General features: G+C 38.6%; 1 protein-coding gene across 1 annotated transcript in view; it reads right to left on the bottom strand.

The window, feature by feature from the left end:
• Positions 1-15953: 15953 nt before the first annotated feature.
• The window catches only part of spred1 (sprouty related EVH1 domain containing 1), a 66892-nt gene continuing 54957 nt past the window's right edge, over positions 15954-27888 (bottom strand). The window contains exons 5-6 of the mRNA XM_003214493.4: positions 22969-23127; positions 15954-17916 (exon numbers count right to left, since the gene is read on the bottom strand). Of these exons, the coding sequence (XP_003214541.1) occupies positions 17257-17916; positions 22969-23127 (819 nt within the window). The 3' untranslated portion in view covers positions 15954-17256. The remainder of the gene's footprint in view (positions 17917-22968; positions 23128-27888) is intronic.

The following is a 27888-nucleotide window of genomic DNA, read 5'->3' on the forward strand; positions in this document are numbered from 1 at the left end:
GGAGAAAGAACCATCTCATATTATAGGATTCCCTGCAATTGATATGGGCTATATGATGAGAAAAATCATTCTCAAAGGAATTAGTCTTATATCAGTTGTGAAGAACGTGTGGCTCTTCAGTGTTGTACAACAACCGCAATCAGCTAGTATATCACAAACGAAGGAAGATAGCAGCTGCAGTCCAGTATTTCTGGGAAAAACACATTTTTCTCATTCATTTATATCGTGGAACTATTTCTGTGCTGATATATACATTACAACTCCTATATTCACAGGGACAAGCTCCAAGAGCCACAAACCTACTCATGAATACCTGAAATCATGAATGATATTGAATCCTATATTTTTACTATTCTTGGGCTGTAAACATAACATAGAATCACACTGGAGGACCAAGAGATGTCCACAAACACTTCTGGGGGGGATTTTTTGGAGTGTGGATAAGTGAAACTGTGAATATCAAAACCACAGATAAGGTAGTATTGTATAAATACACAAAGAGACAAAACATTCTATAGGAAGCAAAATCTTCTGGCACCTTAATTATCAATCCCACCTTGAAAACTGGGCATCATTCTTATTTGACAAGAAAAAAATGGTAGGGAGAGAACTTTCTTACTGAAGCATTCAAATAATTATTTTTCAAAAGGCAGTTCTAGTTTAATGAATCACTAAAAGTCTGGTCCTTTTCCTCTGACAGGCTATCAGCCCTTTACAATGTATGTAAAATATGTTAGGAACCCAGGGAACAGACATCACAAATGGTACAGTATGTTGTCTTTATTAGATGTCATTAAGATTACTAAGCAAAACAACTCTTTCCAAAAGAACCAAAGAATGTATTTACACATTTATGTTTGCAGGCCAAGCAGCCTGCAAAATCTGAACAAAGCAAGCAAGGTTGAGAACCGACAAATATTGTGCAACTTGAGAATTTTCCTCTGTGCCAAACTAAATGTAATTGAAGGGCTGGATTCTTGGTGGATGTGGATTTTTTTTTTCAATTAGGGGGGCTGACATTTCCTTTTGGAACATTAAGAATGAGCTAAATTCCACTGGATTGCGATGATGCAGGCTGATGCACCATGTGTTAAAATAAATTCTCAATGGGGATGAATCAAGTTGCCTTTTTATTTAGCAAGGAATACTCATCAGGATTTCCTTATGACCTTTACAGTTTCCTGGAACCTAAAACAAGAACTGTAATGGTTTCTTTTCCTCTGGATAGAACACCCACATGTTCCAGTCAAGAGACAGGAACCTTGATTCAGAACAGATTTTTTTCTTTCAGAATATTTTTATAGGGAATTTTCATAAAAGGACCTATCTCCACATCCCATGTCTGAAATCTTGAGATGATTTGGGCCATTCATAGAATCATGGAAGAGACCTCACGGGCCATCCAGTCCAACCCCCTGCCAAGAAGCAGGAAAATCACATTCAAAGCACTCCCGACAGATGGCCATCCAGCCTCGACTTAAAAGCCTCCAAAGAAGGAGCCTTCACTTCACGTTTCCCATGTTTTCCCCACATTTTCTTTCCAGTCAAACATTGTCCCTTAGTGTTTGTTCCATCTGGCCACTTCCTGTTCCTCCCTTCTGTTCCCTTGCTTCTTTCTTTTTCCTTCAATTTATTTTCTAGCAGAAGTAATGGGTGTCATCCCTGGGAATTCTTTGCTTGCCAGGGCTTCCCTGTGCTGATTCACTTTTACATGATTCAAATGCAAGTTTACATATTTGTTTATTTATTCATTTATTTTTAAATACATTTTAGATTTAACACAGATTTTCTTTATCTATCTTTCCCACATATGGGACTCAAGACCACTCACAACATAACTGAAAACAAAAGACAGACCAAACATAGAGGTTATAATAAAAAGTTCAACATTTAAATAATTTACTCTATCAGAAACAGCACCATTTCAAACAGTTTGAAAGCCTTTGAAACTTATCTATGGGAATACAGTATGAATCTCATATCTATGGAACTGGTACCTGTGGTGTCATGTATTCACTTCTGAAAAAATGTGGAATCTGTAGGCATTTTCTAGGTCTTCTAATACAGATCTATGGTATTCTTGAGCCAGAAGTCCTTCATTTCAATAGGGTTTGCTATTATGCATGGTTTTGCATATCCAAGTACTGGAGCGTATCCCCTATTTATATAGGGATCACATTTAATAAGTACAGCACCCCACTGAAAGATCCTTTAGCAAGAACCATTAATGGCCTGATATCAATCTAAATCAGCAGTTCCCCATGGAATCTAATTCTGTGCCTCATTTTCCTATGGAACCTTAACTCTGTTCCTGAGCATTGTGAACACACATAATTCTTCCTTCTTTCATCTACTCCTATATGAGTGTTTTGTATAAGGTAGTAGGTTTGGAAATAAAGAAAAAAAATTAAAATGCAACCATAAACCTTCACTTTGGTAGAAGAAAATATTGCTATAGCCACAAGCATCTTTTTGGTACTTATTTTTGTACTTAAAATAGTTTTGTTGGGCACCCAGGTCCGTTTTTGGGACCCTCCCAAAAATCAGCTAATGGAAATACCTGTTTTCGGCTAGACTGTCCGAAAGATCCGGGAAGATGCAGCCAGTTGGCGGTAATGGGGAACTTATAAGACTCCCCCTTCCATTCCTGGAACCTTTTCCCTTCTTGTCTTCAAGGGAGTCAGGGTTTGAGGAATGGGGTAAAGGAAGCATGCGCTGCGTACTCTGGAATAGAAGGGAAGAAGCCGTGCCAGCAGCCAGGCCGGTGAAAAAAATATGGCAGCTGAGCCCTTGCTGTTACAGCCAACTAAACAAGCTGGATTGGCTGAAGAGAACCGACTGGAACGAATCTGTGCACAAGCCTAACAATCAAAGGATAAAGGGACCAAGCTGAGAAGAAGCAAAATAAAATGACAGGAAAAGAACTACAGCTTTAAGTTAAAAAATGAAATGATACAATGAACCACAAACTGGGAACCTATAATCATGAATAAGCAATGAAGATGAAGATCAGGTAATAAAAAGGACTACCAGGCTACCTCATGAGATCTGTTATTATAAGAAGCTTTACATTGATATTGTTTGTTGAGTTTAGCATTATGTCTATTTTCAACGAGGTTGTTATGTGTGTAGAGACATTAAATGGAAACAATTTTCAACAGGAACTAGGTACATATGCACCAAGCAAGGCTTCTGCCCACACACATTCCCAAATTACACACCAACCTACATGTTGTATAAATACTACAACACACATTTTACTGGAACTCGACAAATAGTTGCTTATAACCACCTACAAGTGCGCCCATGGTGCTGCCCATTCATGAATGCCTATGAGGACACTCCTGAAAAGGGCTTGTGAAGCATGCTGCAGGCAGATTTGGCACAAAGGCAGCCAATCACAGCCCAAGAAGGCTTTCAATCCATTGGCAGGTGAAAAATTGTATTGCTATTATTTGGAAAAGCTTTTAGAATTGAAAACTTTTACTGAAAATGAAGTTTGAAATTGTTTTAATATGGTTGGTTAATAGTTTAATTCCATTTTAATGTTGGTGGATTTTTAATTACATTGTAATCATGGGAAAAAGCAGATGATAATGATGATAATGATATTACTCAGTCGGCTGAGTCTTTCTGGTACATGAGGCAGAGAATCCCATTGACGCCTCTCTCCATCCCTTAGCATTTCACCATAATAGTACCCTAACGGTAGGGCTGGCCCTGCTCCCTATTCACCAAGCCTGAGTGACAGTGGTACTACAGATGGTCTTTGGGGAGAATTTTCCTTTTTTTAACCCCAGGAAGCTCATTTGTCTATCTTAGGGTTCATCTACACTGTAGAATTAACGCAGGTTGATACTTTACCTACTTAATACAAGTACCTCATAGAAATTATTGTTTAACAACGTCTTTAGTATTCTCTGCTGAAGAGTGCTGGTACCTCACTAAACTACAAACCCCAGGATTCCATAGCATTGAGCTCTATTCAGTTAAAGTGGTGTCAAACTGCATTCATTCTACAGTCTAGATCAGGCACAGGCAAACTTGGACCCCCCAAGTGTTTTGGACTTCAACTGTTTGGGAGTTGAAGTCCAAAACAGCTTGAGGGCCCAATTTTGCCCATATCTGGTCTAGATGCACAATTAGACTCTAATTGTAAATTCACTTGCTAGGGATTAAATAACATGTGCCGGCTGAACTGTTGACCTGAAGGCTGGGTTACTGACCTGGTTGCTGGTTTAAATCTGTGAGATGGGATGAGCTTCCGTCTGTCATCTCTAGCTTGCGGGGACATGAGAGAAGCTAACACATCCTGGCGTCCCCTGGGCAACGTCTCTGTAAACAGCCAATTCTCTCACACCAGAAGCAGCTTGCAGTATGTTCTCAAGTTGCTTCTGACACGATAAAAAACCTTCTTGAACCAATATGTGTACTACTGGAACACAATTATTCTTCAACTTTCACACTTCTACAAATTTTTGCAGTTCAAATGCTGTGGTTCTCTATAAAAATTATATCCAGCTTACTCATATTTTATCTACATCTCTTCCCATTGTGTGAATTTTCTCCAAATGCTTATGCAAAGACATACAATAGGAGAATGACTTCAAAACTGTGTATGCCTTTTTGTACTTAAGAGCTTGGAAACTGATGTGGGGATGGGACAGAACAAAGTGGTGCTTTCATAAAAATCTGAAAATTTTATGAACAAAACTTGAGAGATTTTGACCCTCCATTATGTCACAAAAGTGGGAGAGAAATATTTCTAGTAAGATAAATAGAGCACTGCCTCTGAAAAAATGCAGAACACTCACCACTGAGTAAGCTAAGGCAGTATTTGGAAATAGGGAGATGGGTTTTCAGACATGCCTTATGCTTGAGGCAGCAATCCTGCCTCTCACCCTATTAAGCAGCGTCATCGTTTTTTGGCAACTCATTACACATGGTTTGGCAAAGAATGTAAAGACAGATGTGTTTGTAACAAAAATGTACTATAATGAATTCTTTTTTATTTAAAATCAATCCCAAACTATAGTTTGAAACATTAGGCTGGCAATTAATTTGATAATGTTAAACGTTATACATTGAAAAATTAATATACTAGCATATACTGATAACTGAAGTAGTCTGATTTGGTAAAGTTACTGTGATCAATTCCTAAAATTAACCATGTGTTGAGCTAGTCAATGGAGTTTTAAGGTCACAGAATCACAGAATTGTAGAGTTGGAAGAGACCTCATGGGCTATCCAGTCCAACCCCCTGCCAAGAAGCAGGAAAATTGCATTCAAAGCACCCCCGACAGATGGCCATCCAGCCTCTACTTAAAAACCTCCGAAGAGGTTGCCTCCACCACACTCCGGGGCAGAGGGTTCCACTACTGAACAGCTCTCACAGTGAAGAAGGTCTTCCTAATGTTCAGGTGGAATCTTCTTTCCTATACGAGGAACAACTAGCCATTGTTCTGTGTCCTAGTCTCGAGGGCAGCATCAAACAAGCTTGCTCCCTCCTCCCTATGGCTTCCCCTCACAAATTTATACATGGCTACCATGTCTCCTCTCAGCCTTCTCTTCTGCAGGCTAAACATGCACAGATCTTTAAGTTGCTCCTCATTGGGCTTGTTCTCCAGATCCTTCCACACTGACACGAAATACAGGATGAAGTAACATTAAAAATACCGATTTGGCACTGCATCTTGGCCACATCGGGCTGTTGTATCCCGCCTCATTCGCGATGGTCCTGGCCAAATGGCTGAGCCATTGTAATGCCATTTGGCATAGCTGGGCATAGGCATAGCCTCCCTGCAACTTGCCCCCCCCCCCAAATGCAAAGAAAGCCTCCTTTTTGTTGCTGGAGGCTGTCCTCTTCCTGGTTCTCTCTCACTGATGACACAATAGATCTTTGGAGACGGAAGCCCCTCTCCCCTTTCCAAAGCTCCATTGTATCATCAGTGAAGGTGGTGCAGGAAGAGGACAGCCTCCAGCAAAGGTAAGGAGGCTTTCTGTGCATTTTGTTGGGGGCGGGGATAGGGCTCAGGGAGGCTCAGGAGGCACTTCCATCCCACCTCCCCAGGCTGCCTGAGCTGGGGGAGCATTGGATGGCTGTGCGGATGCCTCCTAGGACTGTGCATGGCGATCCCAGATGGTATTCTCCACTGCCTCAGCACCAGAAAAGATTAAGGTCTTCATGGAACCTGGTTGCAATTCAGACTAAAAGGCTTACCCCAGGTTCACCCACAACAACCTGTGTGCGTTGATTGGTCTCCAATCTAACACGACAGCTACACAGCATTATATGATAATGTAGATGAGGGCCATAGAGAGAAAGGCACGAGGATTCATTTTGTAATTGTTCTTTCAAAATGCTTTTCTTCCATTAGAAGTTTTTCCCACATGGGCTACAATGTCCATAATAGGTTTGTAACCTGGAAATAGTGGTTGTTGTGCAGGAAAGCTGTTCTAAACCATGAGATATCGTCTTGTAACCTCTTCAGATCAGTTTATCACTCATCTGCACCTTTATTTTCATCAACAGGTTAAGTCACTTTTGAAATGCCTTATTTGTTAACAATTAATCAGTAGTGGTTTGTTTCCATTAGAGGGCCCTATTCTATCTAAATATCTAATAGGCATAAATAAGTGTAATTTGCCAAGAAGCTCATTGCAGTTATCCCAAATAATATTGTAGTACTGTATAACACATATTATACAGTAATAAAGTATACATTTTACAATAATATACAATGGAAATAAATCCAGAACATAACCAGTAGAAATGGAAGTTACTGAAAAAAGTGCTGTTTTGTTCTTCAGAAAGACACTTTCATACAAGCCAAATGAGGGAGAGGCACCTACCTTCCAGCATAGAATAATGAAGTTGGAAGAAACCACAAGAGCCATCCAGCCTGACCCCCTGCCATACAGGAATACATAAAGCACTACCAAGAGATGGCCACCCAGTCTCGGATTAAAACCTCCAGAGAAGTTTACTCTACCACCCACTGAGGCAGCAGATTCCACTGCCAAACAGCTATTACCTCTAAGGAATATCTTCCTAATGTTTAGGTGAAATTTCTTTTCCTGAAATTCATTGCTGTCTTATTTTCTACAGCAGCAGAAAACAAGCTTGCCCCCTCCTCAATATGACATCCTTTCAAAATAATTTAAAACGCAGTAATGGCAACACAGTATCATGTCCTTTCTCAACTCCTCATAAGGGTTTGGCTTCCAGACCTTTTATAATTTTGGTTGCCCTTCTCTGGACACAGCCCAGCTTCAATTTCCTTCTTGAAATGTGGTGCCCAGAATTGGACGCAATATTCAAGGTGAGGTCTGACCAAAGTAGAATAGAGCTGTACTATTACTTCCCTCAATGTAGAAACTAATACTCCTATTGATGCAGTCTAGAATTGCATTGGCTTTTTAAACTGCTGCATCACACTCTTGATACATGTTCACCCTCCTATGGGACAACTGAACAGGAAGACCTTAAGGATCTCAAAATATTCAATAATTGCATGTTAAACTACAGTATGACTTATGAAGACCCTATGAATGAGAGATGTCCAAGCTACTGGCTGTGATAGCTTTTTTTAAAAAAGCAGCAGAGCCAACATGCCCCCCAATAAGAGCTGCTAGAGAAGCAATAAGAGAACAATTATTTTATGCCTTGATGGCAGGATCAGAAGTATCTGGCTGGTGGACAGTAGTAGAAATGCCGGAGTAAATGTGCCTTGATTCAAATGTTCTTACACAACCAAAACAGAGATGGCAGTAATTCAGAACTGCCAGACATCAGGGAATGTGAGTCATATCCAAGCAGAAGATGAGAGCAACATTCCTCTGTTCAGCTCTGGGAAAGAGGATATATTTGTGTGCAAATTTGCAGCTCATCTAGTACTTGCTATAAGTTGACAGATGTGTTGCTACATTTTGTTGAGACGTTGGTGTTTGACTGTAGTAAACTGCCTTTTTACCTCCCTGATATTGTGGTGCAACAGTTGACCCTCCATACTTCTCTGCAACCTCCCTGTCTAGGAGAAAGTGTGCTAGGCAAGAGTTATTTCCCCCACCCTGGACATTCCACAGATATATAAACCCCACTTGCCTAGTTTCCAACAGATCTCACAACCTCTGAGGATGCCTGCCTTAGAAGTGGCCGAAATGTCAAGAGAGAATGCTTCTAGATCTAGAACATGGTCATACAGCTCGGAAAACTCACAGCAATCCAGTGATTCCAGCCATGAAAGCCTTTGACAACACATTGAAGGCACAACACTTGGGTTTATATCATCATCATCATCATCATCATCATCATCATCATCATCATCACATGAGAGAAGCCTCCCACAAGGATGATAAAACATCAAATGTCAGGACAGAATGCTTCTGGAACATGGCCATACAGCCTGGAAAACTCACAGCAGCCCTGTGCTTGATTGTTCCTCATCCCTAAACAAGTAAGAATGGAATTTGCCTTCATTACACCTTGATCTGGAAGCAGCCCCATTAGTTAAGACTACTTCCTTAATTTCCAAACAGGGAAATACATTCTCAGCATCTATTTGTGTTCCAACTGTGAACAAACATGGTTGCTATGTAATGCATACTCTGATGACATCACCAATGGACATCCCTAGGCCTCAAGATTTGGCCCATAAACCTCAGGGCCTGGGGCAATCCTGAATTGACAATCCTCTAATGACTTCAATTTTCACGGTGTTCCTTAATCCACTCACAAAAAACCTTCTGGCAAGTCCTCTGTCATGGACTCTATTCATAGACACACACATACACATACCAGTGAAGCTGTTTTAACTGGATTGAACCTTGTTCAAAATCTGGAATAATTTTTATTTGATCCCTAGAATAGCGGAAGCCACAGATCGCCCATGTCAACTAAGCAGGCATATTCCATTTGTAGGTCTGGATTTTTGCAAAGAAAATAAAATGAAAGCGCCAGTGCCGTGGGAGTAAGGAAGAAGCGAAAGAAACCTCCTGGTTCAAGTACAAAGAGTAATTGACAACACATGGCTGGGCTCATTACGGAAAGAGAGAAGGCTGGGCCCAGCACAGCGGATGACTCATCCGTTAGCATGATTCCGCCACACAGCCTTAGGCAGACCACTGGTGCTGCTAGCCCTGGAACCAGACCATCAAATCTTTCCCTCTCCTATATTTCCCCAAGTATCCTCAGGGCAAAACCTATTGCTAATGCAGTTAATTGATCTCAAAGTGCACAAAAGAGGAGAGATCAATACTTTTTTCTTTAAAAAGAAACAGAGTGAACAGAGGGAGAAGGAAAGAGGTGATTGTGTTTTCAAAGCTCAGCAGATCAAAGCTTTAACTATATTCTCAAGCATAAATTCAGGGAGGAATATGTATTTTACTGTCCACATAGGAGCAGATACCATTAATTCCATCACTGTTAACATGTACTTTTACAGTCCTTGCTGTATTCATTCCCAAAAGATGGCCAGGATTTAAGACATAGGGAAGCTGGTGCAAAAAGACAGGAAAAGGTCCTCGATCAAGGTCACTCATTCCTGAGAATTGAAATGAAAAACCTGAGACTTTCAGGGCAATGTTAAAACAGTGGGTAATATTGACTGCTCTGCCAATAAAAACATAAAAGGGTAAAACATATTTTGTAAATTTGAAAAAAAAAAAGTTCACTGAATCCCTCTCCACAAAATCGAAAATTCAACATCAGAATGGGGAATGTTTGATTTTCCAGGTGCTTTGGCCCAGATCTAGATAGCCAAAATGGGACTGTAAATTGTATGCTAAAACAGGACCTACTAAAAGGAGCATTTGAAACTGCTCATTGGTGATATGTGATTTTAGCTTTTGTTGAAAGATCCTGGGGCACTTTAAAGGCTAGCTTATTTGAGATGGCATGCACTGAAGCCCATTTTATTAGATGTATGGAATGGCAGTCAGAATTTCCGGAATATATACAATATGCAATCCAGTCACAGATATCTAGTAAGATCAGAGAGAGATTAAAGGTAGGTAGAGGTAGAACTGATTACGGCAATTGCATTATTAACTTTTACTGATAACATAAACATGTTGGCACTAGATAAATCATTTAATTAATGAAGTTGACCCAGGCTGCATCCCATGTAAACTGTACTTTAGAGTCATTTTTATTGTAAGGTAGGTTGGTATTACTCAGAGATTACGGTTAGGAAGGTGGCAGGAGGGAGAAAGAGTGGCTATCCTTGTGATTTCATGAGGAAGTCAAGACTTAACCTGGGGATTTCCCAAATTTAAGGGAAGCAGCTTAGTAGCAGAGCACATGTTTTACATGTAGGTGGTTTCAGATATATTCCTTGGCTTTTTCAAATGGGACTAGGGAAACTTTCATGTCTTGAAACTCAGAAAAGCCATTCAGTTGAATGGAACTAATAGAAATTACTTCCTTGGAATGCAAGTCTCAGGTTCCCTGGAACCAGAATGGTGAGTTCTCAAATGAATGATGATCTGAGCCACAAAAAGTACCCTTGTATGTTCTTTCAGCTCAGGATTCTGTCCACAATGTGAAGTTCATTCTTTAGATATCATACATGCAATCCAAATTTTTACTACACAACTGTGTCAAGGGAACTTGGTGCTAGCAAATTCTGCCCCTGCCACATATACATTAATGCTGGCATTTCTCCACTATGATTATGCCAATACCAACTGGGGATGTACTGACTCACACATGTAGTAGAAAATACCTGTGGGCATGCAAGGTCCTCATATGTTGGAAGTGACTTGAGGGCACCCACACAATGGCAACTTAAGAACAAAACAGTTGAGAGTGAGATTGCATATGTGAATTGCTTCTTTCCCATGACAAAGACTAGGGAATATTTGGCAAAACAAAACACTTGAACGGATACTCAGTTTACAAAGTAGACGGGTTAATGGACATTCCCAGAGCAATTCGATGGTATTCAAAGCTCTTCGCGTATAAATGAAACAATATTGAATGAGCTTGCATAGGCACACCTGCTAAACTGTTATTTTCATTTTTGCATACCATTGTTTGGAGTGATGGGTCAAAGATGGGTTCAGAAAAAGATTATTTTTTCCATGTCAGGAGCGACTTGAGAAACTGCAAGTTGCTTCTGGTGTGAGAGAATTGGCTGTCTGCAAGGACGTTGCCCAGGGGACACCTGGTTGTTTTGATGTTTTTACCATCCTTGTGGGAGGCTTCTCATTTCCCCGCATGGATCTGGAGCTAATAGAAGGAGCTCATCCCCACTCTCCCCGGTTTTGATTCGAATCGGCAACCTTCAGGTCAGCAACCCAACCTTCAAGTCATCGGTCCTGCTGGCACAAGGACTGGGGGGCTCCATCAGAAAAAGATAAGGCACAAGGAATTATTCCTTGGATAAGTGTATCCAACTAAAGTCTTTCTAAGAGTGTCCTATTAGCTAATAGGAGAAAGCTGATTTCCATTTTCAGCCATAGAAAAGAGTGTAAAGTCAACAAGAACCTCAGGAGCCTCCACTTTGCAGCCTAGAACCTTTTAACTGCTACTGTTACATAAATGCTGGGGCTCCAATGGCAACATTTCAAGGTGCACCAGTAAGTTTTGGGTCTGTGAGATGGAAAGTTGCTTCTTCCAAATTGGAAGCAATAAAGCACAACAGCCTTGGAGCCAAAAAATCATTCACCCTCACACTACAACCAGTGAAAGAGAAACTGTGTAAAAGGTTTGTAAAATGTAAGTGCTTTCCAACATGAAGTCAGAACCATATAGAAAATGGAAGTTCACCCATTTTTTCCCATCCACAACCTGCCTTGCAAGAATAGAGTCTTGCTTCAGTCCATAATAAGGATCATCTTTAAATTTTACAAACCAATAATTTTTAGCAGTGTTCTGGTTTAAGCACAACCAGAGCAATATATTATCTGAATTAGACAACATTAGAATTTCTTAGGAATGTAGGCATATGGAAGCCTGGTTTTTAAAGTGTGAAATTACTTACAATAGATGGCTTCAGAGGCTTAAACGTAACATAGTGACCCTCTTCCTCTACTATTTTTACTACCTTGGACTACAAATACATATATTATGGTTGGTTCTTACTAAATTTTTTGAAAGGATGACTTGTAATTTCAGCACGAAAACAAAAACCAAGTCCTTTCCAAAAACCAGCATAAGATGTTGTAGGGAAGGGGGAGCTAAGTTTAACATTACAAGTGATTGAGCTAGCATTTTCTTGTTGTTTCGCAGATCACAATGTCAAACAATTCTGAAATGTACCATTTCCTCGGGGGGGGGGGGGGGGATCCTTATGTTCAAGCTTGTACAATCTGAAAACTGGAGAAAAAAATGACATCTTCCCCTTTAATTTTCATGATAGTTTTAATCAGGTAATTGCAGGAAAACACTGAATCTTAAAACTGTTTTATGATATTATCCAGTATGTCAATGTACAAAGGGTATGATAACAAAACAGTTGAACTCATATGCATATTTACATTATGTACTCAAGGTAACCAGTTATAGTCTTATACATAAAAAGTGATACATCTATGGCATGGAATTAAAACTAAAACCTATGTCATTAAGTAGAAAGATACAGCAATTAAGATTTTAATGGAAATAATATACAAGTGAGGCACTTCTTGAGGTCAATAGGGTGAAAAGCAAATGGCACTAAGAAAAGTAAGAGGAAACTGCCATAAAAAAAAGAGAAAAGGAAAACACGCTATGTACAGATTACACTGTAGCTCCCAATATAAGGTTTTTCCACTAGACGTTTTTGAACCCGCAGACCTAATTGCTACTCTTGCAATGAAGAAGGCTTCATGGGGGGGGGGGGGGGGGGAATGCCATTTAATGCTATTTAATCAGTGTGCCAAAAACATATGAAAGTTTTAACCGCAAGGCTGACCATCTCAATAGTCCTAATTGGACTCTAAACTATATCCTTTATTATTTTGCCACAAGAGCATAAACAACTCTGTACCTATGCGTATACAGTAACTTTATGCCCTCTAGAGAGAATGAAGGATTATCACAAGCAAGGTGCATTATCTGCAAAGGCCAAGTACATGTGCTCTGAACCAACTGCATTTGGCTGATGGAAGATTGAAGTGTGAAGTCAGGAGAAACGACCCCCATCCTGAGGTCTATCAGTGTTTCTCGAACTTCTTGAACTCAGACTGTTTTTAAAATTTGCACTGTTATGAAGCTCTATAGCCCAACAAGAACAAGCTTTTCCACAAGCAAGAGAATCCTGCAATCAAAGCTGTATGCAAGGATCTACAGATCGGGACAGAATTCTCAACCTCGGCTTTAACTGATTTCTCTGAGCCCCTTCAAAGGCACGCAAAGAGAAATACCTTACAAGCAATGCAAGAGTTCTTTCTTGGCTCCCTTATTACTAAACCACACAAGACAATAAGAGTGCAAGTTTTCCCTTCAAATATCCAATGTGAATCACTCAGAGATTGTCCCTGAAAGGGCACTCCATCTTCCTAGGTGTTTGCCAGACGGGGAAGGAAATCTCTGCTTCCAAATGAATGTCACCTTCTACCGTCAAAGGCCTAAGTTTGAGAACCACTCCAATCAAAGGCTTATTGATTTTGTATGCATGCCAGTGGAAGCATATAGTAGTCTTACGCAACCCATTATCTTATGGAATACTCCCTACTGAGAGGTCATGGCCATTTTAAGGATACCCGAATCACATTTTTTAAAAAAAGTAGTATTTTCATTTGTTTTTGCATTGCAACACTTCCCAATGCTAAGAATGGCTCATTTAATATTGAACTTCCAACACGATACATCTCTTTGGTTCAATGGCAAGAAAAGTGTGTGGCACCTCTATGAATATTAAACAGAATTTCAATTTTGAAAATTAATCTTCAACCAAAGCAGCTGAAATTGATGCTGGGAAAGCTTTAGGCCAATGAAGTTTAGAGCTACATCTTCTACCCTTACCTTGTTTCTAGAATCATAATGTCCACCAGCAAGAACCAGTATGTGGGTCAGAAAGGTATATACACAATGATAGCACATGCTCAACTCAGGAGTTTTCAGTCCCAAAACCAGAGGTTCAAATGCGACTCCTTCCCATACACATCTCCTCTTGTTTTAAGTGTGTTTACAGCCAAAGTTTCAACAGTCTAAGAAGTGGGTGGAATAGGAGATTATTTGCTTTTAAGTCATAAAAATACCTGGGAGTTAGAAACCCTTGCAGATCTACTGTAAATGACCCAGATCCTACCAGTTGATCTTGATAGAGCTGTCTTTTGCTCATATAAAACTTAAACCACATTCATCCAGCAGGTGGTGCTGAAGTGTTACAGCTCCTTCCTTTCACTTCAAATTGAAACTATTTGTCCCCCAGAGAACAGCTTTCAGCAGGATAGAAACTAAGGATCAAGTGACAATCTCTCCAAACCTATATAAATCTTAGTATAGTAAAGTACCCAGTTACTAAAAGATGTCTTTAATTTATATATTTTATAGTTAATCTTAAAATGTGCAGATAGAAGCCATTTACCAATTGAGAGAGAAACATTCAAACACACCAAAGGATCATTTATGAGATTTAAAAACTCCATGGTAGACTGTGCCCAGAAATAGGTATTAGTAGATTGAGATGTGAAGATCCAATGATCTGTTCTAATTTCACATCCCATCCCTGGCATCGCCAGTAAATACAACTATGATAGTGAGCCTGGGATTTTGGGAAACCACTGCCTATCTGGTACAGACCCAGTACTAATACGGAAGGGCCAATGGTCTTGTTTTGTAACAAGACAACTTTGTATGTTCAATCAGATTTGTGAGTTGGCCACCATTAATTAAGAAATTCCCCCAATAAAGCAAAAAAAAAAAACCCTAAAAAACTTGCACAAACATGTAGAAATATGGCTGACATTGCATAACACACACAATCCGTTATTGAACCAGTTAGATTATTTCAAATTAGTTGAGTGGAAACCTTGTCCAATTATATCCTGGTATCCTTATTACTCTATTTTAAAATAAACATTAAATAGGAAGAATATTAATTCAAGAGTAAAGGACTGCAGAAGTTTAGCAGCAAAGTGGTTAAATACACACTGTTAATAGCAAAGCACATATTCAGGAAAATATTAAAGCATGTAAGATTTCATATGAAGTACATTACAGGAACCAGGAGTTGCACTACACTGACTAGTGCTCATACGAAATGGTTAGACTTGCATCTTCCCAATGTACATACATATGTATGTGTGTATACAACACACATATGTGCATATATCCAAAGCCAGAAAGTTCTTTTCTTGGGTTGTTACCATGCTCAATTTTTAATTAAAAGCAGAATGTTTTAGAAAGGTTATTTACAAGATGTAATCCTCATGTCACCAATAAAATACAGGTTATTTCTCGCTTTGTTTTGGGGAAAATGTTAACAGTCTTTCTAGGCAACCATGTTTAGCTGAATATGTGAAGCAAGAAATTCATATAAAGTAGCAGCTTTCAAATATATGAGGAATAAAAAGGACTCAAGACTGCTGCTACAGTGCTCTATTTGCTGACTTAGTTTATCCATTTGGGTTTTTTAAGGTATAAAACTAGAAAGAAACTCTTAACTTCTATAGTTATCAATATATTTGTCTTCTTTTCAATGTGAAATAATATTTCAAGATGATGTATGTACACAATGTTGTCAGTTCAAGCTGTCATATAAATATAAATGCTTTCTTTATAAAAGTATTTTACAGATAGTGTTATATACAATTTTTCAGTTTGATACCTAGGCTCTGGAAAAGGGTTGTGGCAGGGGATTCCTGTGACTGAAAATGGTCTTCAGAAGAAAATAAACCATGTATATAGTTTGCTGGAAAATGTTTCAAAATTAAAAAAGGGAAGTGCAAGATTATGTTAATGGCGAAGACATATTAAGAATCCATTTTATTCCCTCACCCTCTACTGGAATGAATGACTGCTCCACTGCTTTAGAGTACTTTATTAATAAAACCTGTAAGCTCAGCTATGTTGTTATACCATGTGATGTATGACATTTAGGAATTGCCCATAGGTTGTATTTTGTACTTAAAACACACAGCCAAATGTTAAGTTAAACATCCATCATTAATATACAACAATTCAAAGACAAAAGGAAAAGTCACTTTCATTCACAATAAATGATTTGCTTTTTTCTCCATAACTGGGCTACAGTTTGTCATATAGATTTTTTAAAAAAAAAAATTCTAAGCCAAATAAAATTAAAGTAATGAAACACTCTTTGTTCCCTTAGTTAGAAACACCTGATATCAAGCTGAACAGAATGATAAATATGTATCTTATGACATGTTATAATTTTTTTCCCCAAACATTCATCATCATTTCTTTAGAGGAAAAACTGCAGGTTGAGAAAGAGGAAAAGAACTCTTGCCATTACACTGAAACTAGTCATATCATATACATATGTGTGTATGTTACTTTTTAAAGAACATTAGCCAATTATACCTGTGCTTAACAAAACATTGGTCATTCAAAACTACAATAATTAATATTTTATAGGTTCTTAGATTACCAAATGTACAGAGGGAACTCAATACAAAAATGTAATTGAAAGGAAACAAGACTGAAAATATTGATTTGTCCATCTTTAATAGAAATGCTACTAAGTTAACTGGTTAAATATTGAGAAATACTATCACGGAATGTGACTGCAAACGTGGTCCATAACTGCTTTGTAATTGGAAAGGGGAAGGAAGATTTAATAATTCGTACCATATATTTAGTTAAATATAAACCTTTGTTATTTGTACATAAAGTTGCTTCCAAAAACTATTTATAAGCAGTTTAGTTGCACTTAAATCAATACAATTTCTCCAGAGTTGCCAATGTATTAACTCTCTTTAGTTTCAATCAGCTCTCACTAGTGCAGGTTTAGTTACATTTTCTGCCAAATAGATTATTTCAAAGAGCTTCCCATCACCTAAACCATAAAACATACACATTGCTGAAGTTGATCCCTTATGGTATAGATTGCAGTTTATACTTATTTCAACTGCTAATCATAAGACAAGACTTTTGTTTCACCAGAACTTCTTTGCAACTTACACCATGCACTTTAAGCAGATCATCAGGCATGGTGAGCATTCGTAAAATGCAACAAGTTCTACTGCTTCTTCCACAATTGGCCTTTTGCACATGATAGGCTTCCCTTCTGCTTGCCAAACACTTCCGCAGGTTAGATATTTTCTCCAAAAAAGACTTGTCAGCTCCAATTTGGCATCAGACTGGGTTCATCCTGCCGCTTTATGCTTTCCTCCACAACATCCACAGACCTCACCACAGTGGTGGCATGCTCTCAAAGGCAAGTAGCAGCACATACACGGTGCAATGACTGATAAAGTAACAAGGGCCAGCCACCGTAAGCAGAACTTGTCATCGCTAGTGTCGCAGGAACAGGGGTCGGAGAAGTCCCCCTCAGAGTCTGACATGCAGTGATAGAGCATACTCTCAGCACAAAGCATGCAGCTAACTTGGTATATGCATCTCTTAATCGGGTCTGGAGCATCCTGGCATTTGCCCCGGCCATTCTCTTCATGGTTAAACCTTTCCTGGCAGTAGACACAGCGAGAGCGCTCACCATCCTCTTTCCTTCTCTTTGATTTTTTCAATTTGAAAGAGGACGGCTGTGTTTTAAATACCACAGAACCCTTTGAATCCTTGAGTGAATTCAGCTTAGTTCCATCCCCCGAGGGGTAGAGATAGTCTGGTTTTTTATAGTCAGTTTTAGGGCACTGGAAGGAGGAGTCTGCTTCATCCCTATCCAAGTCATTTTTCCACATGTCTGGGTGCCTATAATCTGCATAGCGCCGTATTAAGATATCGCGAGGGTTTATTCGAACAATTTCTTCTTCGTCCTGAAAACTGACATTCCTGATTGGTTTTGGGGGTATCTGAAAAGGGGAGGGGGAAAAAAGACAGAGGCACTGTTATATGGAGATATGGAGCTGTGACAGTTCTTAAAACAAGCTGAAATGACTAATTCATAGCAAACAAACAACTCAATGACAGCTCTTTACTGTCAGGAGGCTGTACCTTTAGTTTTTTTAAAAAATCAATTAAGTTGCAGAATTTGTGACAAGCATGTTTAAAAACATGCTCTTATTTTAATAGTTAACATCATTTCTTCCTATTGAGCATTACACACAATGGTATTGCCATTGTGGACAACTGATGTCTTAAATTCACATTCCAGGCCAAGAGAAGAAGTCAAATAGCCACAGTCCAAGTAAAAAAAAGTGGCAGCTAAGAATAAAACCACACAAAAAAGAAATATGTTCTGAAAAAACAAGCTGTATGGCATCTCAATTGAGTTTGTCACTTTACCCTTTTGCTTGTTCTAAGCCAGTGGTTCTCAACTTAGGGTTCCCAGATGTTTTTGGCCTACAACTCCTAGAAATCCCAGCCAGTTTAGTAGCCGTTAGGATTTTTGGGAGGTGGAGGCCAAAAACATCTGGGGACCCCAGGTTGAGAACCACTGTTCTAAGCCTAAAATGGGACAGATTCTTTGGGTAATGTAGGGTGGATGACAGTGAATAAGCTGAGACTTTATTTTGAAAAGGTGCAAGTGTGAGAGGTGGGAAGTCTGCAAACCTGAATTGGGCTGCACTCACAGTAGCCTACTATGGAGTTTGGGGTGCGTCTGGACTTGGTTATTTCATTGGAAGTGCAGTAATACTAATAATTAAATGTGACTTTTACACTTTTTGTCAGGTTCACAATTACAGTCTTATTTGAAGACATTGAATATTGTTTTAGTGACGCATCCACTAGTTACATCCAGACCGGACTACTCTAACACATTCTATGCAAAGCTGTTCTTAAACAAAACAAAGCTTCAGCTAATGCCAAATTCAATATAGCCAAATCACCAGGCATTCTGATCATTGTGCACCATACAAATGCAGGAATGGTCATGTTGACTACAGGCAGTCCCTGAGTTACAGACATCCTACTTACAAATGACTCATAGTTAAAAATGGAGGTGAAACAACAGGAAGTGAGAGAAATCTAACCTTAGAAAGAGAAATTCATCCCTGGAAGAATTATCATGGGGAAAAGGTGTCTCAACTGAAGCTTTCTCATTAATCCTTGTTTCCAGAACAAGTTACATTTTTCAAAATTAAATTATCACAGAAACAGAAAGGGAGGTGACATTTTCTAAACAGGGCATAGAAAGCAAAACAAACACCACAGGGTTGTTAACCCTTCTCTATGCTATCTAAAGCTAAAAATATATCTTTTTGGTTGGAGTTACACTTAAAAATGTACCTGTTCTGACTTACATACAAATTCAAATTAAGAAGTTGAACAAACCTACAGAACCAATCTTGCTTGTAACTTGGGGACTGCCTGTATATTCCAAAATTCAGCATACAGTGGGTCCTTGGTATCTACTATGGTTTGGTTTGGTTCTCTGTGAATATCAAAATCTGTGGATGCTCAGGTACCATGATATATAATGGCATGGTAAAATGCTGTCTCTTATATACAATGGTTTTTGGAGGCAGGGGTGGGGTTCAAGCCATGGATGGTTGTTGTCGTTAATACAGAATCTGTGGATACAGAGAACTGATGCAGTATATTTGTCAGGCTGGAGGTTCCCAGGTGTTTTCTACAGTCTCAAAAATCAACCAGTTACACTAACTGCCTGTTAAGTTTCCTGGCTCAATTTAAAACATGTGCAATGATTTTATAGTCTTACATCAACGGCGCACAACCTTTTTAGCCCTAAGCAGTTAAACATATAATGTAATCACCACCATGCTGCTTCTTCACCATCAGTGTGTGCTGTATAGCAGCAAGTCATTTTTGACTTATAGTACTCCTAATGCAGACTTATTGCAGTGTTGCAAGATTTGTTCACAGGGAATTTGCATTGCCCCTTTTCCATGGAAGAGTGGAGATTCAATCACCGTAGTCTAAGTTCAACACTCAAAACGCTATACTACCTTGGCTGAGGATTCAATATTAATAATAATGATAGTAGAAAAGACTGCTTTCGGAAGCAATCTTCAATGGGAAAGCAGCAGCTGTTTTCTCTATGCAACCTGCCTGATGAAGTTGGCTATAGTCTTACTAGCGCCGTGGACTGAACTGGGAGTAAAGTGCTCCCAGGCTGTTCATCCTTGGTTTGGAAATGGACTACCAAAAGTATTGCCTACTCCCATATGTATGATTCTGAGTCTAAGACCCAGAATGGTCCAACTGTGAAGGCAACCGAAATAAGACACTGTCTTGAATCCTATTGCTTTTTCCTACTAAATCAAATGTAACCTGACAAGTCAACAGGTATGTAATGTTCACTGACTGAATAGGTCTATTCTAGTAAGGACTAGAAAAAAGATTTGGGCTTTTACCTGAACCTGTCTCTGGTTTGGCTTCCTAAAGTCAATTTTTATGTGAGACTAATCAGACTGTCCTGAAATGATACCATGGAAAGAATAGGAAAATTAAGCAATTTTGGCTTTTGAAATTCTTAGAAACATCTTATTCTGTAAAGGCCCTTGTGAACATGAAATTTATATGAAGTTGCAGAGTAAGCAAGCTATCTTACAGGTGTAGAAATGACCACTCTTTTTTTACAATCCAGGCCTATATAATTTCAAGTGATCTGTGAAAAAGAAGTCCTCGATTACTAAAGTACTTGCTTAGTAAATATATTAACACTTGTGGTGGGAACTTGTAGCCAGGACGAAAGAAGCTGTTCACTTTGCTGGCACCAAATTAAAATCCACAAAACCGAGACAGAAATAACTTTTCCATAGCCTTCTAAAGGATTGGCTGGTGATGACAGAAACATCTTTCACTATTAATGAAAATAAGTTTGCTATAACATTTTAGTTTATGAGCAAAGATTAAAAAACAAACAATCCTTTCCCATCCCTGCCAAGGGCAAAAACAAGACACTCCATTATAGGGCAGAGAAAATTTTTGCTGGAATATCTGAGATTCAAGATGACTTACTTGGCTCAAAATATTTTTTAAAATGTAATTGGCCCTCTTGCCAATAGTTAAAACTGTCTAAACAAGTAGAGCAAGTTGAACAGGGAATCTTTGAAATTTAAGAAGAAGATAGTTTTCCATTTAAAAATAAGGCAAAAAAGTCCCCATCATTTCTAACAGATGGTTCTGAAATGCAGGTCTCATTTCGAGTTCTCCAATGGAAAAAGGAGCAATAAGAAAGGATGAAGTAAGTCTGAGGCCCCTTCTACATTGCCCTACATCCCAGGATCTGATCCCAGATTTTCTGCTTTAAACTGGATTATATGAGTTTCCAAGGTTAGATAATCTGGGATAAGAAGGTAATCTGGGATCAGATCCTGGGATATAGGGCAATATGGAAGGGGTCTGAGCCAGACAAAGGCTACATGTTGCAGACCAGAAATCGACAATTTGAGACCTCCAACTATTTTAGACTATCAGACCTAGCTAACACAGCTGACGATAAGGGGTTATGGGAGACTAAATCCAAAAGAACTGCAGGAGCACGTTGCCTACCACTGCTGTAGGGAAAAAGAAGTTAGAGGTCCACACTTTCATGTGTCTGGTGTAGTTAAAAGAAACAACAATAGAATAAGGTCTATGGTTATCAAAATAGACTAGTAGGCTAGTCATGTAGCTCTTTGTGTGAAAATTTTCTGCTCCAGAGCTTGGAGGTAAAGTGTCAGAGTGTAGTGTTATGTAGGCTTCAGTAACTCTTCTCACAATTTCCTCCACACCTTGACTATCCCTAAACAAAACCCACACCACAGAAGATGCACATTGCTTCTTCTAAAGTCTTCCTTCTCGGTATTTTGGATTTCAGCTTTCAGAATTCCTGACCATTGCACAAGTTGGCTAGGGCTTCTGGGAGCTGGAGTCCAAAATACCTGGAGGGACCTGAAACTGTGTCTTTAGCACTTGTATCAGGTTTCTAAAAGTGCATTAGAACACATTCCGCTGATAGTTGCTTCAACACGGTTTAAGATTCTCCACTTTTCCTAACATACACATTTTTCACTGAATGCTATGTAAGTGCCTCTGGTAAGTGGGTTTGCTGAAGCCTCATAAATATCTTTAATTTATGAAACTGAAAACTGCTAAGGTGGTTGTTCATTGATGTCAGCTAAACTTCTATAGCCTTTACAAACATTCTAACAGCTTAACTGGAAAAATTGAGCATGACTTCTGTGAAACGAAAGATAGGTTGGGAAGGAAAGAAAATAGTATCTAGAACAGAAAGATAGGATGGGAAAAATTGAGATTATAACAGTGGAGACTGCACTGAAGGTGGAAGAGATGTGTGATGGAAGCCCAGGAAAGAAAACAGAAGGAGTGGGCTGTGGCTTTACTCGCGTGTAGCAAATGGTTTTAAAAGGGAGGTGGTAGCAAACTCAGTAAGCACTTTTCAGTGAGAAGAGCTAAATAAAAATTCACACAGGACTCAGTGACAGATAAAAATGTATACATCTGAGGAGTAAGGTGTATGACAGGATAGAAGGGAATGGAAACACTGATCTGGACAGGCAAAGAGGCAGAGGTCAACAAGGGAAGTAACTAATGTTTTCCTTATTTGCTTACTTCAGATGCAATGGGATTTTATGGATCTTGTCTAAGTAAGCAAACAGACACATCTCCAGTTCTGCTGATAGACAGAGAACATCAACAGCACCAACCTCTGCTTCTGAAGAAGCCATATGACATTCAGAGTCAGTGAACTATGGTTTATTTCAAATAGAAGAAATGTGTTCTCTCTGATGTCTTCCACTAATGTTAAAAATGGGAAGTATGTTAGCTTGAGGCTTGTCTTGGCTCATGTACATAGAAGGACACCATGACTTCCCTTCATGTCTGAACTGGGACTCTGCATCAATCTGTCAAATTTCTGGTAGCAGCTTTGAGGAAGATTTATTAATCTGGAGTACTTAATACAGAATTTGTTTTCTCAACTGAAAATATATTACCTGGTTGGACTGGCTGTGAAAGTAGGATCTTCTTGTGTTCAAATCTTCAAAGGCTAATGGTCTTATACTTAGGCTTTTGTAAGGATCACTGTTCACTATAGGTTCAGGTTGGAAGATATTCTCTTTCATTAGCAAACTTGATGCATTTTCTGGAATTGCCTGCAAAAGTAATAGATTACAATTATTTATTACTTTTTATTCTATTTGTTATTTTTTTTCATAACATTTTACTCCACAGCAATTTTGTTTAAAACTTTGATTGGGAGGGAAGGTATTTACACCCAATTTAATCAATGTTTAAGATGATGATTCTGAATAATGTGTATGCTGTGTTGTCGAAGGCTTTCATGGCCGGGATCACAGGGTTGTTGTATGTCTTTCGGGCTGTGTGGCCATGTTCCAGAAGCATTCTCTCCTGACGTTTCGCCCACATCTATGGCAGGCATCCTCAGAGGTTGTGAGGTATGGAGAAAACTAAGCAAAGAGGTTAATATATATCTGTGGAAAGTCTAGGGTGAGAGAGGTCAGTGTGAATGTGTAGTTAATCACTTAAATTAGCATTGAAAAGCTTATCTGCTGTCTTCTTCCTGCCTCTGGGGCATGTGTATGCTATTTCATAGAAATAATAAAACACCGCAGAATATTATGTAACAGACTGTAATAATAAAGTTGTGTTTACATTTTTTGTGAATACAAACTGGTTTGACAATGGTACTCCTTAATGCAGCTATCAAATACCTATGTCACAAATAACTGAATGAGCCATCTAATTTGCATGACTGTATGGCATGAATAAAGGGCCGTACAAATTCCAACTTTCATTTCCCATTTGATTTTTTATTCATGTAGAAATGCAACTATGCTGTGGATTGTACAGCATTCCTTTTTCAAGCAATAATCTTTCAGCTGCTTAACCATGAAAAAAAATTATATTGTAAGGGTCTGATGGAGCAGGCAAAATGGTCCAAAATATCCAATTTCTCTGTTTCTGGTGAAATGCTGAAAGGACAATTTGCATTTTATAACAAGATGTGTGTGATTAAGGTAGAGGACCAAACATCCATGCACAAGACTCTTTTGCATCACTACCAAAGCTTTTCTCCAGTAGTAGCTAAACTGTATGCTTGACTTCCAGAATTATAAGGTCTGCCAGAATATGGTCCTTAAGGCATTTTTGTCATAGGCACCATATAGATTTCTTAGCACAGAACCACATTACCTCCAAAAAAAGTAATAATCATATAGATTTGACATTAAATCAGTCCACTTGAGACTATGTCATTTTGTTTTCCTCTGAAATTTACAGCTGCCCCTCACAAACAATCTCTATTATAAACATAATGCTGCAGCGAGCTATTCTAAGAAGCTCACTTCAGAACCCCTGCCCTGCTATTTGCCTAGCTTTGGTTTCATTTATTGAAAAGGGGGGATAAGAAGAGCCATGTCAGAACAGGTGGGGAATCTGTATGGATTATATCCTCATATGTGTTTTCTGGACATATTTAATTTCCAGTATGGCTAGAATTGCCTCATTAATGAAAAAAACATCTTCCATTCAGAATTAAACCAATCCATGTAAGTATTTCAGAATGGTTCTTTGAGTACAACACATTTATGCCAAGTTTTAGACTAGTATGAACTTTCACGGCAAAACAAAATAGAGATCTCAGTATCAAAATAGCATATTGATGAGGGGAAGACAAGCTACCATTTTATTGGACATCAAAACTAAATAAAGCATTCAAAGTATTTTTTGCAACAGAAGAACTTGCATTATTTATGTCATGCATGATCTACATCTCACATAAAAGAAGAACATAAATGCACAAATTCCCACTTCTCTCTGCTGCCAAAGCAATTATGCACCGCCCACATTCAATATCCTTCAACCACACTGCGCCTGGCATAGGCTAGCCAATATCATCTGTAAAGTAACCTACGCCAGTTTTTAATGCACAACGGAAATCTGGTTTGCTCCCAGCTGCTGGTATAATAATTACTGTCCTATGGTTGCTAAGAGATACTCTGACTTTTTTCCAAGACTATTAAAACATTTCTGTGTGCACAAGCAAAAGGATGCTGGGTAAAAGCAATAAAATGACTCCAGCTGTAGCAGCCCAGCAGAACTCAAAAAGAGATGACAGCTGAAGAGAAAATGAAAACCAGACTGAGATTAGCTCTTCTTCAAAGCTCCTCTCCTCTCTCTTCCCAGAGTGATGCCTGGAGAACAGAATGTTGCACTACTCTTCAGCAAGCATTTTGAAAACAATTCTTTATCGCTGACCAAATGATTGAGTAAAAGGAGAAATGAGGCTAAGCTCACCTCCCTCTTACAAGACAATAATTTTCTCTCCTATTTTCTTACTAGAACTCTCCAATAGAGTGTATCTTTAAAAGATATCCTGATTTCCTATTAAAATTACAAACACAGACTTCAAGTTAAAAATAACTTCTGTTTGAGTGATTTAGGGGGGAAAAAAGAGAGAAATTACATCCAAACCTAACAGCTTTCCCACTACAATTAGTTTTATGTTTCTGCCTTATATTTGAAATAGACTAAATTTTTTTTGGCCATTTGAAACAGAGTCCTTCCCATAGGTTCTAAAAGCACAGCAGAAGTATAACAAAACATTTTCCTTGTTTAGGGCCCCAAATGAATGCAAAGCATTACACTGCAACCGTCTTTAGAAGAACTATACCCCCAACCAAAGGGGGGAGGATATAGGCTATAATCCTCAAGTCGTTATATGATTTTAAGTTGTTTCCAGCTTTTGGTGACCCTAAGGTAATATCGTAGGGGTTTCTTGGCAAGATTTGTTCAGAGGGTGTTTATCTTTGCATTCTCTGAGGCTGAAATAGTGTGACTTGCTTAAGGTCACCTAGTGGATTTCTACACTGGTCTCTAGAGTTATACAGACAAACCACTACACCACATTGTCTCTGAACCCACATGTAGCTTGTCCCAAAATACAAAATTGCATCCCTCATACAGTATAATAGAAAGACAATCATCGGCAAATTCATTTTCAGACAAAACTTCTGGCTTATGAACTGCTATGGCAGAACATTTATTTCAGATGTGGAGTGAGGATGGTGTTCGACTACTTACTTACAAAAAGTAGTATAAACTATCTGTACAGTAAATTTGTTATACATTTAAATCAACACAACTATCTAAAGCTCATCTGTTATGAAAATTCCCACAGGATTTATCAGACCTCCAAAATACATGACACAAAATGCCGGTTCTTTTTTTAGGTTCTCTGAATTGTTGTTAGAAAGCAAGAACTGCAAAAAGGAAGGTGCCTGTCACTTCAGTATTTTCAGTTAAATGCACACAACTTAAAACAAAGGGTGCACTTGTGCTTCACTAGCATTGTGATGGAACTTCCTTCTCTTGCTCTACTTTGAAGCCCTCCACAACATCTAAAATGCTCTCAGTTTGGGAAATAGGAGTGAGTCTGCGGTAGAATTTTGCAGACAGAAATAGAATAGGCTGCTTGGTACAGATAGATACAGGCCTTTCAAAATGATTTGGGAGTACAGGAATGACTGCTGATTTGCAGGTGTAGGAAAAAGAAACCACGAGACATTTAGATGCTCAATTATTGGACATAATTTGTAAATAGTGTAATGAAAAATGTTGCCAAACTGCCTTGACTTGATTATCGGATAAAAAGATTAAAAACTCATGATTAATCCCTCTATTTCTGGTTGAAAACTTGTAATTAGTTCAGTTAAATATTTAATAGTATTTGTGTCAATTCCTAGGGATAGGATTTTCTCTTTTCAGAGCACTGACACATTTTAACAAATCAGTTTCTTGGGGTATTTGATGACAGATTTTACCAGTATTCTCTGTTTATTAATTCTCAGATGCATTGTATCTTAGTAGCTTCAGATTTTTGATGAAAATCTATAGAGGTTTTTTTTGGCAAGCAATAGTGACTGAAGAGAAATCAAGGTGTCTAGAAACTGCAATTGCAGGGAAGGGTCTGCTTTGAATTCCTTTCCCACTGAGTTAATGTCTACTGCTGTCTTCCTTGTGGTGGTACTTTCCCTTGAAGAACATCTGCCCTCCTTTGACTTGCCAGAGAGTCCCTGGGACCCTTATGAAATTAGTGAAAACATTTCTTTCCTGACTGGTATTTTGCTACCTTTTAACTAGATGCTATTTTTACAGTGTAAATATATTTTGACTGCTGTTTTGTGTTGACAGACCTGTCCCTGATCCCTGTGAGATCTAAACAGGCAGCCATAATAGATGATAGAACATTATCCATATATTTATCCTAATGATGCTGAGGATGCATCCAATGTTGTGTGAGTAAATCTCTGCAAAACAGAATTTGTATTACTGTACCTCTGCAGCCCCCTTTCTTCTCAATCTGCTTTTCAGGAGCCCTAACTGCTGGAGCAGAATTTTGTGTGTGTGTGTGTGTGGGGGGGGGACTGGGGACTGGATGGAGAAGAATCCCTTTTCCACTGATGGGAAATTGTTCATCGGTTTTCACCCATTTCCAGAGAGATTTCTCAATTTTGTACCAGAATCAAATATTAACTCATCGTAAAGGAGGATCCAGTATAAAATTAAAAGACAGACTTGTAACCACTGTATTTTATTCTTCCCCCTGTACAGTGTTACTATAATAAAGCATTGCATGAGCTCCCCTTTTAAAAATTAAATGGAAGAATTTCTTAATATCTTCCAAGTTAGTTTTTTATTTCCTGAAATTATACTAGTTGCTTTTTTAATCCATTTGTTCCCATTTACTTTTTCTTAAACATGTATTTTAATCTGACTCCCCTAGAGGAGTGCTGCTAATCCTTTATAAATTTGCTTTTGCTATTTTACGATGATACTGTAATACTGAACTATACCACATTAATAGCTCATTTATTTTATGATCAACCAAGATC

Source organism: Anolis carolinensis, chromosome 1 (genome assembly GCF_035594765.1).
Source record: "Anolis carolinensis isolate JA03-04 chromosome 1, rAnoCar3.1.pri, whole genome shotgun sequence".
In the NCBI taxonomy this organism is placed as follows: Eukaryota; Metazoa; Chordata; class Lepidosauria; order Squamata; family Dactyloidae; genus Anolis; species Anolis carolinensis.